This window comes from Lutra lutra, chromosome 6 (assembly GCF_902655055.1).
Source record: "Lutra lutra chromosome 6, mLutLut1.2, whole genome shotgun sequence".
Taxonomy (NCBI): Eukaryota; Metazoa; Chordata; class Mammalia; order Carnivora; family Mustelidae; genus Lutra; species Lutra lutra.
This window is the reverse complement of record NC_062283.1, coordinates 141,695,068-141,714,448: the sequence shown is the minus strand read 5'-3', so window position 1 is coordinate 141,714,448 and position 19,381 is coordinate 141,695,068. Positions and strand designations below refer to the sequence as shown.

At 35.0% G+C, this 19,381-nt stretch overlaps 1 protein-coding gene across 6 annotated transcripts in view; it reads right to left on the bottom strand.

Annotated features, from left to right (window-relative positions):
- The window catches only part of SCAF8 (SR-related CTD associated factor 8), a 151,700-nt gene that overhangs the window by 55,854 nt on the left and 76,465 nt on the right, over positions 1 to 19,381 (bottom strand). For 4 of the 6 annotated variants that reach the window (XM_047733398.1, XM_047733399.1, XM_047733397.1 and 1 more), the window contains 4 exons: positions 17,871 to 18,015; positions 14,945 to 15,013; positions 12,399 to 12,617; positions 9,532 to 11,658 (listed from right to left, as the gene is read on the bottom strand). In XM_047733398.1, the coding sequence (XP_047589354.1) occupies positions 10,202 to 11,658; positions 12,399 to 12,617; positions 14,945 to 15,013; positions 17,871 to 18,015 (1,890 nt within the window). In that variant the 3' untranslated portion in view covers positions 9,532 to 10,201. Of the gene's footprint in view, positions 1 to 9,531; positions 11,659 to 12,398; positions 12,618 to 14,944; positions 15,014 to 17,870; positions 18,016 to 19,381 lie in introns of those variants that run through there. The other 2 variants (XR_007128100.1, XM_047733394.1) reach the window with 1 other exon arrangement.

Below are 19,381 nucleotides of genomic sequence, written 5' to 3'. Positions count from 1 at the left end.
AAAGGACTTAATGGCTAATCAAAAATTATCAGCCTCATTTAATTCTCCGAACCTAGATTATCACGACTGTTTTCAGGATCTGGTTACACTATTCCTATAACTCTAAAAATCCTTTCCATCTGATGTTTAGTGGTTTAGAAAGAGTCAAGGCCATAACCTTGTCTATAACCCTTAAATAGCTAGAGGCTCATGAGATCTAAATGCTAGTGCCTTTAGTTTCTCAGGTGAACCCTCCATCAACATTTTTCCTTCATGCATGACCACTTCCAGATTCCCTACTTTTACTCTCAGGTAAATAGAATTGCTTTTGGAGTGAGGGAAGCGGTTTTTTTCACCTTCTGAAAACTAATACTAATTTAGAAATTAACCTTAGCCTCCAACTCATTAAAATGTGAACTGATTTCACCTGCCCATAGTATAAAAGTCATATCATGAAGAAAAGTTCAAATACACAGCTTCAATAAAACAAAGACTCTGCATTGTGATTTTAGGGGCAGGTATATTATGTACTTAGATGCTTCCATGTCAAGTCCTACATCATAGCTTTGGTCCAACAAATAAAATAACCAAGGTGGTAAAGAAAGATCAGAGCTGTGACATTCTAAGGGACTGCCCCATTCCAAAATCAGCTTTCTATATCAAGGTAATAATTAAATTTTATATTATCCCCTAAAGAGTCTAGCTGTTATTTTTTAAAGCTCTAATTAAAAAAAATTACTGTTTCACATTTGAAAGAACAGATAATCACAGTAACTGTGGCATTTTGTGATTGCCAAGAAGATCCTTCCTGTATCTTCTTAAATTGGCTACTATGGGTGACTGGAGGTTCCAGAATTGGCAATACTTAAATAATTTTACTTCTCTCCCCAAATAGGTAATCTCCTGCATCTCAAATTTTATTTGACAGACTTAATTTGGGATAAAATGTTTTCAAGTTCTGTCATATAGAAATTCTGTCAAATTTGAAAATTGTTTTTCTAAATGTGGTTTCCCATACAATGGATTGAGGCAGACACAATTTAAGGAAGTATTTAGTTTTATTTTCAGTGATTAACAACATTTTTTAGCATGAATATATTCATGGGGAAAAGTGTAGATTTTTTTTTCCATTTCAAACGAGTCAGCATTTCTCAAGTCCCATGGAAAAAAAATCTACTCTTAAAATGTGAATTCCTACTTTATTGAATTAAAAAATCAGGAATACTATTTTTAACCACTAAATTATTACTATCTGGACATATTTAAACAATGAACCAAAGGTAGGAAGCTTTCTAATTGTTCTTCCTGAAACTAGATCACAGCCGTCTCGCCACGACATGCAAGCCACTTGGGACAGCAGGACACTTGCCACTAGCCTAATGCATCAGACAAATAACAAATACAGGTGGAGGAGAGTTTTTAAAAAAAAAAAAGCCTATAAAGCTCCAAAACCACACAAACTCCATTCCCTGTCCTATCCTCCCCTCCCCCATTTTGAATATCTGTATCTGTACAAAGAGTCTCTTACTTGCAACTGACACATGTCCCAAAGTCTTCATTGGCCATTACTGACAATTACAACAGTGAACACCTATGTAGTATGACATACCAGGCAGTGTTTTAAGTGTTTTGGTGTTCTTCAAACAAAAATCAAGAGAACTGTCCAAATTTCTGTAAAGTTACAGGGGCCTTTGTTAAGACATCTATTTGGTAAAGATCTATATATTCCTACGATTTGGAGTTCAGTCAATACAAAGTTGATTTTACATGATCAAATACAAAGTCTGCTGGCTAATTCTATGAAAAAATAGAGAAATGTATTAAGGTTGTAATACTACATAAATAAAAATAGTGAACAAACTGGTCATTTATTTAGCAAATAAAAACCTAATCTCTAAAAAACTCACTGAAATGGCAAAGTGACAGTCATATCCCTTAAGGGAAAATGTTAATGAGTACACAAAGCAGAAAATGCTAATACTATTTTTAAAAAGATACAAAGAGTAAAAGTGAAATGGAAGAAACAGCAATTTTCAGGGTAGCTGTATATAATAAAGTTTTTTAAAAACCTCCAATTTTTAAAGTCAATTTCTTTAATGCAAGGATAATTTGCAGTAAATAGATTCTTTGCTATCTAACAGTATTGGATTTTCTTTGCAAATTCTTTTAGTTCAATATTACTAAAGAAATTAACTTTTATATTACAGGCATTACAAATTCATCTAAAAAGCTAGGCAGTGCTGTGTTTAATGGCTTGCAATACCTGTATTAGGGATTTAAATATGACTTTTATAACAACCAAATAATTTAAAAGTGGAATTCTATGAAGAATTCTATCTATAAAGATTCTATAAAGAATTCTATAAAGACTTTCTCACTCTAAAAGGTGACTACCTTTCCTATTGTGTGTATTCTAAAATTTCCAAGGTTTATTTAGATCTTAAATAGTTACAGAATTCAGTCATAGGCTGTTGTATGAATTGTGTCCTCCAAAAATACACGTTGAAGTCCTAACTCCCAGTACCTCAGAATGTGACCTTATTTGGAAATAGGGTCACTGCAGACATATTAGTTAAGAAGACATAAGGGAAGTAGGGTGGGTCCTAGTCCAATATAACTGATGTCCCTTTAAGAGGAAAATTGAGACACACACAGAGATGATATGAAGACACATGATGGAAGACCACTCGTCATTTGACAATAGAGGCAGAGACTGAAGTGATGCGTCTATAAGTCAAGAAGACCAAGGACTGCCGAGAACTGCCAAAAATTTGGATGAGGAAAAGAAGGATTCTCCTCTAGAGCCTTGAGAGAGACAGCATGACTCTGCCGACACCTTGATTTGGACTTCTAGCCTCTGGAACTGTGAGAGGTTAAGTTTCTGCTGTTCTAAGCCCCATGATTTTCAGTAATGTTGTTACAGCAGGACACTAATTACACCAATCATGAACTAAAATCTATCTTTCCAAAACAGCATCTTTTAAAGTAAAGCATAGCTTCAGAGTCAGCAAAACCTGAGGTCAAACACCTGTGCAAATAAAACCTGTGTAACCATGGACTTGAGTTTGCTTCTTCATTTGTAATAAAAAGAGGGAACAAATCCTACCAAACAGTAGGTTTCTGAATGTAAATTATGTACAATGTCCACAACACAGAAGTCAAAAATGTTAAGTCTCACCACCCCAAGCCCTTCTCTCCCTGTAATGAGAATGCATTTTAATCTGTGGTCATTTGGCTAACAACTCGGAAAATAGTATGATAAAAACAGAGGGTTATAATTAAAATATCATTAAGTAAATTTATCAAAAACACTGTCCTAAATTAAGTCTTGATGGTTCAACTACTTAGAAATCTCTAAATCCTTATCCTGGGTAAGACCACAATATCTAAGATGTCATCCTTTTCAGAACTTCTTGATACGGTAAATGCTACCCTCTCCTTCTTAAAAAGGTTCAAGGTAATTTCAATTACCACAGAAAGATCAATTCTTAAACAATAGTTTATCCTTTATACTTTCAAAGGTTAATTTCATTCAAAACAAGTCTTCTGACTTATTAATATTCTTATTAATACACAAACTGACCCAAGTTCAGTAATAAACACAAGACTCCTGTTATTAAAAAGTCATTGTTCAAATACAGTAATTTTTTATTTCATACAACATAAGCAAAATAATTACCTTTGACAAGATTAGTAGAAATTGGAAGTATAACTCACAATATAATAAGCATGTTCTCCTGACATGTGAATTAGCCAGTAATATGGCCACAATGTTTAGAGTCATCTGAGGCCAGCACCATGACATGCTATGGATTAAACCTTATATGAACCTAAGTTTAATGATATGAACAGAAGACTTTGAAGAGAAAGAAAACCTAGAATCAGATTATATGGCCAAGTAAAGTAAAATCACTGCAAATTATCCACTGCCACCAGAGACAACAGAGCTAGGCTCTCAAAGACTAACACTGAGTGCTTACTATGTGTAAAGACAATTTTGCATATTTAACTTCATTCAAGCCATGGAATATTCCTAATGTGGGAGTTTTATACACAAGAAAACTGAGTGCTGAGTTTGGGCTAATACATACAGTGTATAAATGCCAAATTTTAGAAAAGAGCTGCCAAAGCCACAACCTAAAATACAAATCCGCAAGCAATCACTGGCTCTGCTTTACATGTATGAAAACATTATAAAAAATAATAAGTTTTGATATTTTATTTGTGGGAAAAGCTGTAATCAAAAACAAAACTTATTTAGTATCAATGCAAACCTGCCTCCAAAATAGCATGTTATTAGGAAAGTTAACAATGATTATCATGGTATAACCTTAAGAAAAACCTAAATCCTGAAAAACAGAATCTAAGAAAATGAAGCTGATTGTTTAGTTATAGGAAAAGAAGTTAGCCCCATATACTCTTATAATAGTGAAAACACAAGTTCAGTTTAGTGTTTACATGCAGCCTTACCCTACAAGGATAAGACTGGACTGGCTGTTCAAGTTGTTTCTCTGCACAAATTTATTTGCCTTTTAAAAAGAAGAGGAATTAATAGCTTGAGAGCTGCTGCCATGTAGGTAGTACACACAAATTTTTCAAAGTATTAAACCTGGGTTTCAATCTTTGCTCAAATATTTTTAAGCTGTGTGACCTTGGGAAGTGGCTTAAATCTGTGACAGGTTTCTCGTTAGTAAAATAAGTATTAAAAAAGTAATACTATAAGATTGTCATGAGGCTTATACATATAATAAAATTACTCCAGTTCTTGTCACATAGTACATGTTATTAAATATTAGCTAATATTATTATCAGTAATTTAAAAAGTGTAACCCTGCACATTAGTTATTAAGATTGGACAAATAGTAACGTGTCTCAAGATATATCCAGCAAATGTTAAAGATAGTTCTGAAAACCTAATGATAAAGAAATCTGTGGTCTCTCTTAAAGCTCCAATGTTGTTAGACGTTCCCTTTGCTCTTCCTGCTTCCTCAACTGGTCTTTTACAGAGAAGAAAATTTGTTTCATAGACTCAAGGTGTTTAAATGTTAAAAATGACCTTAGAAATCACTAATCCAAGGGTGAGCAAACGGCCTTCAACAAAGTTCTGTCCAATTGATAGTCCTCGCCCGAAATAAAGAGTCAAAAAGGAGGCTGGAGTGCTATGGCGAAAAGGATTTGAGAATTCTGAGACCGGCAGAAAAATAAGACGAAATAGTGATATAGCCGCCCACGGAGGTCAGAGAGGGACAAACAACACAGGTCAACCAAATGCTACACATCTGCCACTGCCACAAAAATGTAACGGACTCCTTAAACTCATCTAGTTCTCATTAATCCTGGGCTCAAAGTCACAAGTTCCAAGTTTACTCTCTACCATCTCGTGAGCTCTGTGCGTAAGAGCTCCCTCCACTTAGGTCTCTATCGGTCTTCCTACTATCCAAAGCACCTAACACTTCTACCATAAAAAGTTAGCCCGTTAGCACAATTCTACACCTTGACTTACTATGTATGGCTCACAAATTACTTAGAATATTCGTTCTACAGTGTGACTAGAACAAGTCTGAGTAATCAAGTGTACATACAGAATGAGAAGACCACCCTGAAAGAGCGGACATTTAAGCGGAGGGGAAGAAAAATGTCTGAGCAAAGCTCATGCAAAATAAACCACTGATCTGCTTTAGTTTTTGATGTGCAACCCACACCTAAATCGTCCTACTAGTAACATTACTAGTCCTTGATAAATTTAATGCTCACAATTTTGTCCCAAAAGGGCCCTTTCTATAATCAAAGCATTTAATTCCATGATACCGAGTCAATTTTTCTTTAAGGTATCCTATAACAAAGTTTCACTTGAGTCAAAAATACTCCCTAAAAAACCATCTCATATGCTTCCTTCCATCCCTTTGCTTTAATTCATTTTTAGATTTATGCTAAATGCCTTAATGAGTTTAAAACATCTGTGGTAATGACTTCCCTATTTTTTATTCATACTCCACACCAATTGCCACAAATTAAGTATATACACTTTATTGAAACACTAAACGTAATTTTTGGATCACCAAAGTATTTTACTTAAAAATTTCTTTAAGGACTCTTAGTACACAGTATATTAAGTATTTACATGTTTTAAATTATCTGAAGTGGTGGTATGTGAGGATCCAAAAAGTATATATACACCCAGGGAGTGGTGTGTGTATATATGTATATGTGTATAAAAAAAAATATGTGTTTTCCCCAGGGGATTCTGTCTTCATCTGTGGTGACATTCCCCCACCTCCCGATATTTTCAAATCGCTCCAACAGATGATTCTGTTATACATTTCTTGGCTGAGAATCACAGACATAGAGTATTTAAAATTGCTTTCAATATGTATGCCCCTATTTAAAGTAATCCCTCCCCAAGAAAACAATCTGGGCCATTAATTTTGAATTCTAGTTCCAGAAAGCTTTGCTAAACCAAGGTTTAGCAAGTTTTTAAATCTCCCATTAAAAAGTAGTAGTCTTTTTTTCTTCATAAGTGGAAAACAAAAATTATTGTGCCTAAAACTTATAGTTTAAAAAATGTTTTATATAAAACCACAGCATCCTCAATTAAGGAAACATTTATAATTCTCTGCCACACTGCAGTATTTATGACTATTTACAAATATTTAGTTTTTAATTTTGCCTATCTTAAAAATGAATATAAAGGTACTTGCTTCTCCTCTTCTACGTCATGTAAAATATTTAAAGAGAAAAATGTTAATGTTTTCTTTCGCTGAAAGAGTTAAAAGCCCTTAGACATTTTATTAATATAGCACCCAATAAAGTAACGATAATAAAGGCACATAAGGTATAGCAAAATTATTTTTAATTGAATATTAAATTTTTTTTTCTTTAAAGTTGTGCCCATCTAAAATATATACAATGACAAAAAACACCAAAATGTTCTTTAAATCACTGAATAAGGAATTATGTATATAAAATTCATAATGAATACCGTATTTCTTTGATTCTAAGACACTTTACATTTTGACATTTCTGAATTAGAATGGGTCTTAAAATCATTGGCATGTCATGCTGGAAACATTTTTTATTCCTGAATGGTGCTTCTCACAATCAATGGCACCTTAGATCTGACGAACTACGGTGTTTATAAAAAAATACTTTTTCAAATTAAAAGAGGTAACTTTTTCTTTTTAAATGTAGCAAAACTGACCCCCCCAAAAAAAACCTTAAATGTGTATCTCCATAAACTATAATCTTTTATATGTCTGAAAATGGCCAATAAATTTAATGAAGCAACTAAATTATCAGGACAAAAGAAACTCTACTAAGAATATAGAAGCTTAAATAATGAACAAATTTTATCAATTAAATGTTATATGAGGTCATTTTCAGAGTTTAAAAGCGAGTAATTTTATACTATTCCATTTTCCAATTTTTAAGCATTTGTCCATCTCATGTATTGAAATAAACCTGGCATACCACCTATACTTTGCTACAAATACTGATTGCTGTGCTATAAAATAAATTTCTAACTGCAATATAAGTGATCAAAGTGCATTATATTTACGCTATAAATAGAAGCCAATGTTTAATGAAATGTTTAAAGACAAAAACAATTTAAAAAGTAGTATCTACTAAAACTATACGAATATCTCAGAGAGTCATATCATTCTCTAACATATCACAAATCAAAACATTATTAATTTGGTGGCTAATGGAGATACTGCCTGCAGCACGTCGAACAATTTTATTGAAGTGGTTAGGTTACTCCTTGCATATTTCTAATGGCGAGCATTCTAGTGACTGTACTGGGATCAAAAGCATTAAAAACATGATCGGTCTTACGTAGAACTTCAAGTAAGAGAATTAACTTCGCTCCATATTTTAAGAAATGGTGAATGTAAATATCAACTTTGGAAATTCAGTATGAGGATGAATAATATCCTTTCACTTAAATACTATACTACAAAATAAGAACTAAGTGAGAACAAGTACACATAATTTTTTTCAATTACTTTCAGTGTCACACACTCCCAAGATGGGATTCTACAGTACTGACAACTGATTAGGTTAACTTTTACCACCAGAATCTTCAAAGCAGTGCAATACTTGGATATATTTTGTTTTCAAGTTTGCACATGAAGGCCCAACAGTGATAAAAAACTTGGGATCAAAGGTCATTAAAAAGTCTTACATTTTTATTGCTACTTAATCCAAGTGAATGTCACTTAATTTTAATAATGGTAAATGCAACTAAAGTAGTTTGAAATCCCAGTCAATACAAGCTCCTTAAGGACAAAGCTAATCATTCCTGAACATTAATACTTTGTACCAACATCACAGTTTTTCCTGTTTTCCTAAGGAAAAGACTGAAACTGATTCAAATTACTAGACTGAATCACCATAGAAATAAACACCCAATTTCCACTCGTACCCACTTTTTCATGTAACAAAACGAATACTGTACTATTTCTGTTCAAACCTAGAAGAAGAAATGACCTGATTTTTTGGCCAGGAACCATCCATAAAGCTCTTACAGCTCATTACATCATCAAGAGGTAAGCAAAAGCAATCCAATTTTAAATAGCTGGTGTGTTCTATCATTACTCTGGGCAGGCTTGACAAACGTAGCTTAAGAATTTTAGAGAAACAGAGCAAAAGATGAATAGTTGGGAATGCATAGGGAACAAAAATGTCTATTCATAGGACCAAATAAAAGTCTTCATTAGGAACCAAAAAAACACCAATGGTTTTATATATATGTATATGTATGTAAAACCCAAAGGAAAACAAACAGCAAATAAATGAAAATTAAAAGCAAAAATAAATAAATAAATAGAAAACCAATCCCCAATTTTTCTGCTACTCAGTTTACCTTGGAGGCTAATCTTAACAGTATTACCCAGAGCCTACAAAACACATGGTGGACGCTTTGTTCCTGATGTATATAATATTTTTAAATCCACCAACACCTGTATACATTCTTTGCAATTAAGAAATTCACTTCAGGCAAGTGACCAGTAAGTACTTTAGTACTAGCACTATCTATGCAGAATAGCAAATATAATGTGAAACAAAGCAATGCAAGCATTCATGTGAATTTTGGCTCCATGCTAACTCTGGCTTCATGCCTAACTACATTAAAACAGAACTGCCAAATGGCCAATGCATTTCTTTACAATCATTCTTATTTTACCTTCATAAAGGCTAAGAGTTTTGACTACAAGCATTGTCAACTAGCCAAATTTCTCTAATTTTCTATCTGATTTTGAAGAATATTTTATTATCTTAACTATTAATTATTTTTCTCTGTATGTACATGAAGACACACAGAGAAACAGAAAAATCTACATATGACTTACACAATAAATATATACAGATATTACATACACACTAATGAGACTGCATGATTTTATATCAAAGTACATGTTTTTCCACCACACAGTTCTTCATTATTGTTATTAAGAGTAATAAAAAAACTTCTGCAACTACTAAGCACATGCTGCTAATGATCCAGGGTTTTAAGAATTTGTAGATTAAAAAAATACAATTCCTAGAACACTGTTATCAAACAAGTAAGTTTTATTGGCATCTAAAAACAAAATTCACCCAACAATGAAAGGTACTTTAATATTTATGTTGTTTTCTTTTTTTTTCTTTTTTCTTTTTTACTCACTGCAGTATGAGGAACAAATCACAAACACTTACTTTGGAGAAACAGAGACCATAGTGTAGATTTTACAAAATCACTTTTTAAAATCTCTGTATTGTGCTCCTCAAATATCTAGAGCCAGTCTTTGCATAAAATATCACAGCTTTGTCTATTACCTTAAAATTCTGCAGCAGCCTAAAGATATGGATAAGATATACCACCACTTGCTATTTTGAAATATATCTATTACCATATCCAACCTAATGGTAGTATCTAAAAAATTCTTTCTTCCATAGGAAGTCTCTGACAAGCTGTTATTCATTTCCTTGAAGTTAAAAGAATCTGGGGGCAACATTTATATTTTATCAGAAAAATAAAAAAATGTTTACCTACCATGTTCATATTAAGAACAATGTCTATACAAGTCAGTTGTACAATTATTTTAAGAGAAAGGTGAACATGAACATCAGATTAACTTAATTCTGGCAGACAAAAGTGAACAACTATGGTCCAGTCAGCCATTAATCTATTACAGAGAGATGACAACTTTACAAAAGGTATCTTTTACCTACTGAGTGATGATTATGTCCCCTCAGTTTCTGTGCTTTCTACCACTGGTTCACTTTCTATATCAGCAACTGTGTCACTCTTCTCCTTGTTTATTTCACTTGAAGATGTCAGTTTTTCATAAAGTTCAGGATCATTCTGTACTGGTAAAGGTGGTGGCTGGGCATGTCTCTCAGTATTTTCACCATTAACCTGAGGCACGTTATCACCTTTTCGTTGAGAAGTGGCCCCTTCAAAAAAATCAAAAACCCGAGGATGAGGAGGAGGGGGGACCCAGGTGTTTTGAATTCTATCTCGTCCAAGACGGTTTCCATTAATTTCTCTGCAGAAATCAAAATCTCTGTCATCCCTATCCCTTTGCCTCTCCCAGGGTCTTCTGCGGTCATCAAAATCTCTGTGAACTTCTTGTCCAAATCCTCTGTTCCAAGGACCACTTCTAGGATCAAATCGATAGCTTCCAGACCGAAATCTACCTCTTTCTTCATGTAAGCCTTTTGGACCACCATAGACAGGTAGAACCCGATGTTCTCTCTCATCAAAATCTCTATGACCCCAGGGCTTCTCTGGATTAAAGCCAAAGTGGTCTCTTCGACCAAGATGATCTATGCCTGGCCTCACAAGATTCTCTCTAATATCGACTGGAGGTCTTCCAAAATGATCCCTACCATCTAATGGAGGCCTTCCAGGACCTTCTCTTGGATCTATAGGCCGTCCAACAACTTCCCTAACATCCACCGGGGGGGGTCTACTAATGCTTTCCCTGGCTTCAATGGGAGGAAACCGGTAATCTCTATCTCCTTCCTGTTGAATGTTATCATTCCCAAGTGGTATCCTTTTTTCTGGATTAGTAACATTGTCTACACTTTGTCTTCCAGGAACTAGAAAAGGTCTTTCTGGCTGACTAAAAATATCTCCTGGAGGAAAAGGACCACGGGGTGGTGGATGAAGAGGTGAATCCAGTACCGATGGGGGAGGGATTCCCCGTTGGGGTGGAATTCCAGGCTGTATTAAAGGGAATCTTGGTCCAGGTGTCTGTGGTATTAGTCCTGGACGAATGTCTAACATTGGCATTGCAGGCATCCTTTGATTAGAGAGATTTAAAGGGGGTAAGTTTTGAGGCCCAGCTGGTGGTTGTGTTCCCAAAAGTCCAGCGGCATTTGGAACATTTGGTGGCTGTACTCCTATAAGTCCAGAATTATTAGGGATATTTGGGGGAAGCACTCCCAAAAGTCCAGAACTACTTGACACAGTTGGTGGCTGTAGTCCCAAAATTCCAGAGTTATTTAGAATATTTGGTGGCTGGGCTCCAATAATCCCAGAACTACTAGAAACATTAGATGGTCGGATTCCAATAATTTCAGAATTACTCGATACATTTGGTCTTTGGACTCCCAGAATTCCAGAATTGCTTGTCACATTTGGTGGCTGTCCTCCTAACATTGCAGGGCTACTTGGAATATCATTTGGAATCACTAAAACAGAAAGAGAAAAAATAACACACAAAAAAATCATTCTGGTATAAAAGGAAACTGTATTTGTAATTACTAATGCTATAATTAGTCAGCCTAGAGTTAATCAATGACTTGTATCCCAGAAGAATCAAGACACATTAGATATTAAACAAAAGTTAAAATTATTAATACTATGCATTATAAAATTTAAATATTAAAACATAAGTGGGGTGTTACCTAAAAATCTTTACATGGAACATTTAAAGTTAAGGAAAAATGTCAGATATTATAGTAATTCTCCACCTTTAACAAAGATATTTCTAAAACACAAACAAATTTTAATATACTAACAGTGATGCCATGAAAGTGGACATGCTACTTTCAAATATATTTATTTTTTAGACCTAGTTGGAGAATATCGGGCAGAAGTTACTCATATGTCATTCTTATCTTTCATTCTTATCTTTAAGCATACATATTTCTTGCACTTGTATTTTCATACCAACACATTAAAGCAGTCCCAATAGATGCAAAAAAGAGGGGGTACAGGTCTAAAAAGAAAGGTGCCAAATCTATTGCTATCCTGAACAGAATGCCAACTTTTTTTGAGGAAAATTCTAGGAAACGGTGATCTCTTTTTAAACACTGCAACATTGCAATACTGGTGCAGTGGTTACAGTTCATCTCAGAATTAAACACCAATATAGAGAGGCAGTGCTTCTGATTTAACTATGTATTTCTGGGGAATTTATTTGTTTTACCTGATCTGGTATTTTCGCCAGAAGGAATCTGGTGGTCTATAAGATGAGGTACTTTTTCTTCAGGCTCTCCTTGTTTAGTTGGAGGATTAAAAACATTTCCAGCTGGCAGAGTGGAAGTAGCAAGATTGCTGGCAACAGAACCACCCGGTAAAACAAGACCACCAAATCCAACATCTTTCACAGTTTCTGGAGTCATGGATAATGGCGGCTGCACTAAAGCTGTTTAAAGAGGGAGAAAATATATTTCAGATTTAATTAGGCAAGCAATTCATGTGCTAAGTTAAAAATATTAACCATGACCAACAATGGCCTTGCCACAGTTTTAATGCCTTCCTGTCCTCTCTCTCCAATTGTCTGGTAAGACTACTCAGTTACCATGACACGCATGAATTCTCTTCTGGTACCTCTATTTTATTTATAATGAAAACTAACTTCTTACAGTTTGTTTCATTTATTGGCGTCTATTACCTAGCACAGTATATAATAAATGATGCTCAAAATAACAAGTCATGAGAAGAGGCTAAATTACATTTAGAGAGCTTTTTTTTTTTTTTAAATAAGGGAAAACAATAATTTTTGGAAATAGTTTCATAAAAAATGTTTGGTAAAATAAGGACCAGGACTTACAACAAAAATTCCAATAATACAAAAAAATCGTAACTTACAAAAATGTCAGTACATGAAATTCTGAATATACAGAAATGATTCATACAGACTGACAAACACATACAATAATACAAATCTACTCAAATCCCCTGAAATTATAATATACTAGGATCCTTACATTCACTACTTCTTGTCAAATGAGGTTAGAAACCCATCACATTAAGAAGAGGTAAAGTAGACTACAAATAAAAAAGTATAACCCTTTCATTTTAAAGAAATGAGTAGAAAACCCAGTTGTTAAAAAACAACCAGAGGAATATAAAATCACAATTAAACCATCAGAATTTTTAGTTCAATTTATGTCACAAAACAGTAACATCATGTACTTGGAAATTTTAAGAACTGTTTTATCCTCATATTTAACTCCAACTTACCTGGACACACTGTTAGCACATAACAGAGCTATAAAATAGGAGTAAAACCATCTGAGATCATGTATGGGAATTATGAGAATTAAACAAGACAGTGGAAGCACCTAGGAGAGTACCTGACACATGGCTGTATTTCTCTTTCTCCATTCAACTGATCCCAGATTTTCTAAAATGAATAAACTAAAGAAATAATTGGGAGGTAAACTCTAGGATGAATCTCTGTGAATGCTGAATTCAGAAATGGCTTCTGAGAACTTTTCTAATTTTTAGGAAGAATAAAGAATTCTTCCTAATAAACCAAAAATAACAAAAGAGAAGGCTCCTAATCCCATATGAACATGAAAGTAGAGAAGAGTTTACAAGGAACACGGATTATATTGTCAAGAGGTAAGTTCTCTGTTACACACACTGTCCTTACAATAAAATCCTCTGAACCAATACTGGAACAGAAAGCTACTAAGTTCTCCAAAAACTGATGTAGTCATCTTGAAAGGATAGAGAAGCAACTATGAAAGGTCTTGCTGTCTAGAGATAAAACAACTTCAAAACGAAAAGTGAATGCAACTGCTCTAAAGTGAAACTTTATTACTCCATAAACCTAAAGAAAATGAAGGAGAAAGAGATGAAGAAGAAAGGAGAAAGAGGAAGAGAAATAAGAAAAAGCCTCTTCCCCTTCAGTCACCAGGTATCACTGGAAATACCTATAGAATTAAACTCATTATGCTGAAAAATAACAGAGACAAGAACTTAGCATCTACCATGGTTCTCCTGTACAAATGTACCTCAAGATAACTAAATACTACTAGTTGGTAAGAGAAAGGTTTTTTTAAACAGAAAAATTCTAGGTAAGAAATGTGGAAAAATAAAAAAATTCAGAAGATTGGCACTTTGCAACTAAAGGAAAGTAGATTAAAAAGCAATACTGATCAATGGATGGAACCATCAGACGAAAATTTGAAGGGAAACTTTTTTAATGACCAGGTTCTGTTAACTGAATGCCCTGATCCATCTTAACACCATTGTTGCTAAAAATGTTGAAGCACATTCTAAGCAAACCTTTGGTACGAAAAAACTTACTCTGTACAGAAAAATCAGAAGACAGAGGAACAAATCTGATGCCACAAAGAAAAAAACCAAATCGATTGTATGGAATCTAACATACAGAAGTGACTGTTTCTTCACAAATCAAAGACACAAAAGATGAAAAAAGAAAGGGATGTTTTAGCAACACTGCTCTATACTAAAACATTTAATACACAATACAAACCAACCACACAACTCTTTGGGGACTCTGAATTGTGACTAAAACCAATTGTAAATGCCATTTTGAGACAACACAGCAAATCTGAATACAGAATGACTGTCCTATAATAATGTTAATTTTTTCAAAATCACTTAATAAAAAAATATTTGTCTAAAATTTTCATAATAAAAAAGTAATAATTCATAAGAATGAGAGTTAATAGGTTAACACTACCATGAATAAAATTCCCCAAGTAGAAAACTCACATGTTGGTACTACTGGTGGAATGGTGGGTGGTGGTACAACAGGTGGTGGAACTGGAGGTGGCATGAAACCTACATGGGGAAAAAAAAGACCAAAAATAAAATAGCAGAAGAGTTACTTCTTTCAACTCAAAGATTTCAACAGCTATAAATGAAATTCTATATTCTTAAAAAGTCTTCCATTACTATGACCTTAAATTTGTGAATATATTTTCCATCTAAAAAATCACTTTTAGGGGTGCCTGGATGGCTCAGCTGGTTGCGCAGCTGACTCTTGATTTTGGCTGGGGTCATATTCTTGGGTGGAGGGATCAAGCTCTGCATCTGGCTCCACACTCAGCAGGGAATCTGCTTAAGATTCTCTCACCCTCTCCTTCTGCCCCACACTCACACACACACTTCTCTCTAAAATAAATAAATCTCTTTTAAAAAGTCACTTTTATAAACACTACCTTGTATTTGACCCTAAGTAAGCTAAGTGAAGCACAGAGATCCTTATCATGATCATGTCCTATCTACTCGTGTGTGTAAGTCCTGTCACACTCTCTATGATGCTATAAAGTCAAAGTTTAGTATGAACCAGGCAACTTGTTTTGTATGTTAGGACAATGATTGTATGGGGAGTTAAATACTATATGTTATGCTGTTGATAACACAATATGCAATAATGTCATCTGTAAAATGTGATATTGTATTTCTTTGATTTATATGCTATCTACTAGATCAAAATATTTTCATTAACCTTGGATATTACTATATTATTTTTTGAGCACTGAAATAAACCTTCAGTTTAATACTGTTTAATAATTTTAAATGTCAAGTGATCAAACTATAAACCTGTTTCCTTGCATTTTTAAGATATAGAACTACCATTAAATTTAATTTAAAACCAGTGGCTAGAGGGGCACCTGCATGGCTCAGTCATTTAAGCGCCTGACTTCTGATCTTGGTGCAAGTCATGTTCTCATGGGTTGTAAGACCAAGCCCCATGTCAGGCTCCATGCTCTGCAGGGAGTCTGCTTGAACATTCTCTCCCTCTGCCCCTCCCCTGGGTTCACTCCTCCCTCACCAAATAAAACTTTGAAGAAAAATGACAAAAAACCCCCCACAACAAACCAGTGGCTAAAAATAATGGAAAAATAAAGATAATTCAACAAATGAATGCTAGGCAATGACTTTACAAAGTCCATGTGGTACGGTTTTTGAAATAATCCTTTAAAAATGATCTTCTGGGGGCACCTGGGTGGCTCAGTGGGTTAAGCCGCTGCCTTCGGCTCAGGTCATGATCTCAGGATCCTGGGATTGAGCCCCGCATCGGGCTCTCTGCTCAGCAGGGAGCCTGCTTCCTCCTCTCTCTCTGCCTGCCTCTCTGCCTGCTTGTGATCTCTCTCTGTCAGATAAATAAATAAAATCTTTAAAAATGATCTTCTGAAAGAGTGCCTGGGTGGTGGAGTTAGTTAAACACCCGACCCCTGGTTCTGGCTCAGATCATGATCTCAAGGTTGTAAGATCACCACATCCAGTTTTGCACTCCATGCGCAGAATCCTTGAGTCTTTCTCCCCACGCCCTCTGCCCCTCCCCCAGCTCTCTCTCTTTCTAAAATTAATCTTAAAAATTATCTTCTGAAAAATTTTAATTCAGATTCCACATTTTAATTGATTCTGTATCTGACAAGAGTAATTTTCCAATCTTTAACATGTAAGATAAAATTAAGTTCTGCATAAATTTAAAATTATGTATTTAATTACAATGTGAAAATTTTGTTGGAAGACAAATAAATTACAACCATTCTAAGATAATGTTGACAGTTTTTAGGAATTCTGTTCAATTGGTAAGAACTTAAATTACAGAACTCAAAGTACTTTTCTTCTTACAATATGTGAAGAGTTCATGAAGTTCAAAGAAAGATAAATATAGCTTTGAAAAACAATGTCTATCATTTGATCCCTGTGCCTCTCCCTCATTCTTCTAACCTCCCATGGTCTAAAACTTAAGAGTTCCATCCCTAAGCTATATAAGCTATTATTTATATTTAATTGATGTATGTTGAGTAACCTATAGCTTCTAAACTAGAAATGCTGACTCAATGAACTTTTATCAAAAATTTATAAGGTCAAAAAAAGTATTACAAATTCAATCAGCATTTTTAGATAGATTATAATTTCTTATGTCAAAATGAAAACTATGATTTTTAGGAGGAACAGTCTATATATAATGCATACTTCCTGATGAATGGGTGATAACCACAGAGAATTCTGATAAGAAAAATTCAACATAAATTTTAAATTATTTTAAAAATATTTCAATGCTTTTACAGGATTCCATTTTTTTCTCTGTCGGTGCTGGTCCTTTAACCATCTGCATCACCTGGGAACTTGTCAGAAATACAACCGTCTTGCCCCACCTCAGGTTAGTGAAGCAAAAGGAGGCCAGGCCCAGCACACTTGGCTTTTACTATGCCCTCCAAGTCATCCCTATGTATGCTAAGATTTGAGAATTGATGATCTATAGCATCTTAACCTGGAAACATAACAATCTGGATGATACTGTGGAGCACCTGGCTGGCTCAGTCGACAGAACATGTGACTTGATCTTGTGGTTATGAGTTCAAGCCCCACACTGGGTGTAGGGTTTATTTAAGGAAAATAAATTAAAAAGTTGTTTTTCCTAATTGAATGAATGAATGATATTCTAAGTAGAGTACACATAAGATGAAAATTCCTGGGGTGCCTGGGTGGTCCAGTCAGTTAAGCATCTGCCTTCAGCTCAGGCCAACATCTCAGGGGCCTGGGATCGAGCCCCATGTCGGGCTCCCTAATCAGCGGGGAGCCCGCTTCTCTCCTTTCCCAGTGCCCCCACCCCCACCGCTCATGTTCTTTCTCTCTCTCAAGTAAATAAAATAAAATAAAAAAGATGAAAATTCCTTACCAGGAGGTGGCTGTGAAGGGTTGAAACTCGCTCGCAGAAAAGGTGGTGGAGGGATTGGACTGAATCCAGGAGGAGGAACCGGCATTGAGACAGGAAATGCTGGTGGGACTAGACTAACTGCAGGCACTGCTGGCGCTACTGGAATCTTTTATGAATAGAAAATAAAAAGTCCATAATCACTTTACCCATCGGCAATGATTACATCTTAGAAAAACTAAAGATAAACAATTTCTATTTCTTTCTAAGAGAGATAACAAAACCATTATATTAAGTTGTTTTGTTATTTTCCTTCTTGCATACTTATAATTGACTCTAACTTGGGGTAGAAGCAAGGCAGTATCATTCAACAGACAGTATACATGGAAACTGAAATCTATCATACATTAAAATGACAAAAAGTAATGGGCATCTGCCTGAATAGTGAGTATCATGATCAATTGTAAACTATCACCTCCCACTAAGTTTATAATACCCAGCTATGGTATGCAACCTAACCATTAGGAAAGATGTCAGTAACAGTTTTAAAATGGTGGGAACTTCTCCTAAGTTTATTTTCTACTCCTAGCAAAGGTATTTTCTACTCATCCTAGGGACAATAATTCCTAAATATTTACTTGTACTATGGGTGTACCTCTTTCCTAAATTTCATATTATCAATGGTCTATTCAACTTCATTGTCCGAAAAACACTCCAAACGTCACTTACACAAAACTGAACTCCCAAATGTCTTTCCCATTCTCAGGTAAGGATAGCTTTATCTTTCCAATTTCTCAAACCAAAAACCTTACCTCTTCTCTTTCTCACAAAAGTCTCATCATGCCACAAAATCAAGACACCATCACATAACCCCTAATTATCTAACCATTTCCCATTCTCTCCACTGCCATAAGTCTATGTATCAGTCCATCATCAGCTCTCATCTGGATTGCTGCAACTGTCTCTTCACTGGTCTCCCTACTTTTATGAATGCCCACTAGTCTATTCTCAAAATAGCAGCCAGTGCGATCCTTTAATACCAGATCTTTTAAAACCTTTAAAGCCAGATCAAGTCACTCCTTTCTTCGAATTCCTCCAATAATGCTCCATCTCAGAGTGAAAACCAAAGTCCTTCCAGAATTCTCCTTCCCACTAAGCTGCCTCTCATTCACTACACTTCTAGCCTACTTGCTATTCCTGGAACACACCAAATACACTCCTGGCCTAGGGCCACCTTTGCACTGGTTGTTCCCTCTGCATAGAGCGCTCTTCCTCAGGTAGCCACATGGTTAATTCTCTCAGCAACTTTGAGTCATCACCCAAATGTCACATTCTCGAGTCTGCTCTGACCATTTTATTCACAATCATAAGCACTTATCCAGGCACTCCTAATAACCCTCATAGTCTCCTTTCCTTCCACAGTAGCTCACAAAATTACTTCTTTTACATTTTCTATCTCCCCTAATGAAAACAAAAGCTGCATACGGACAGGGGTTTGCATGGTTTTCTTTCCACTAATGTAGCCTTATCCCAGG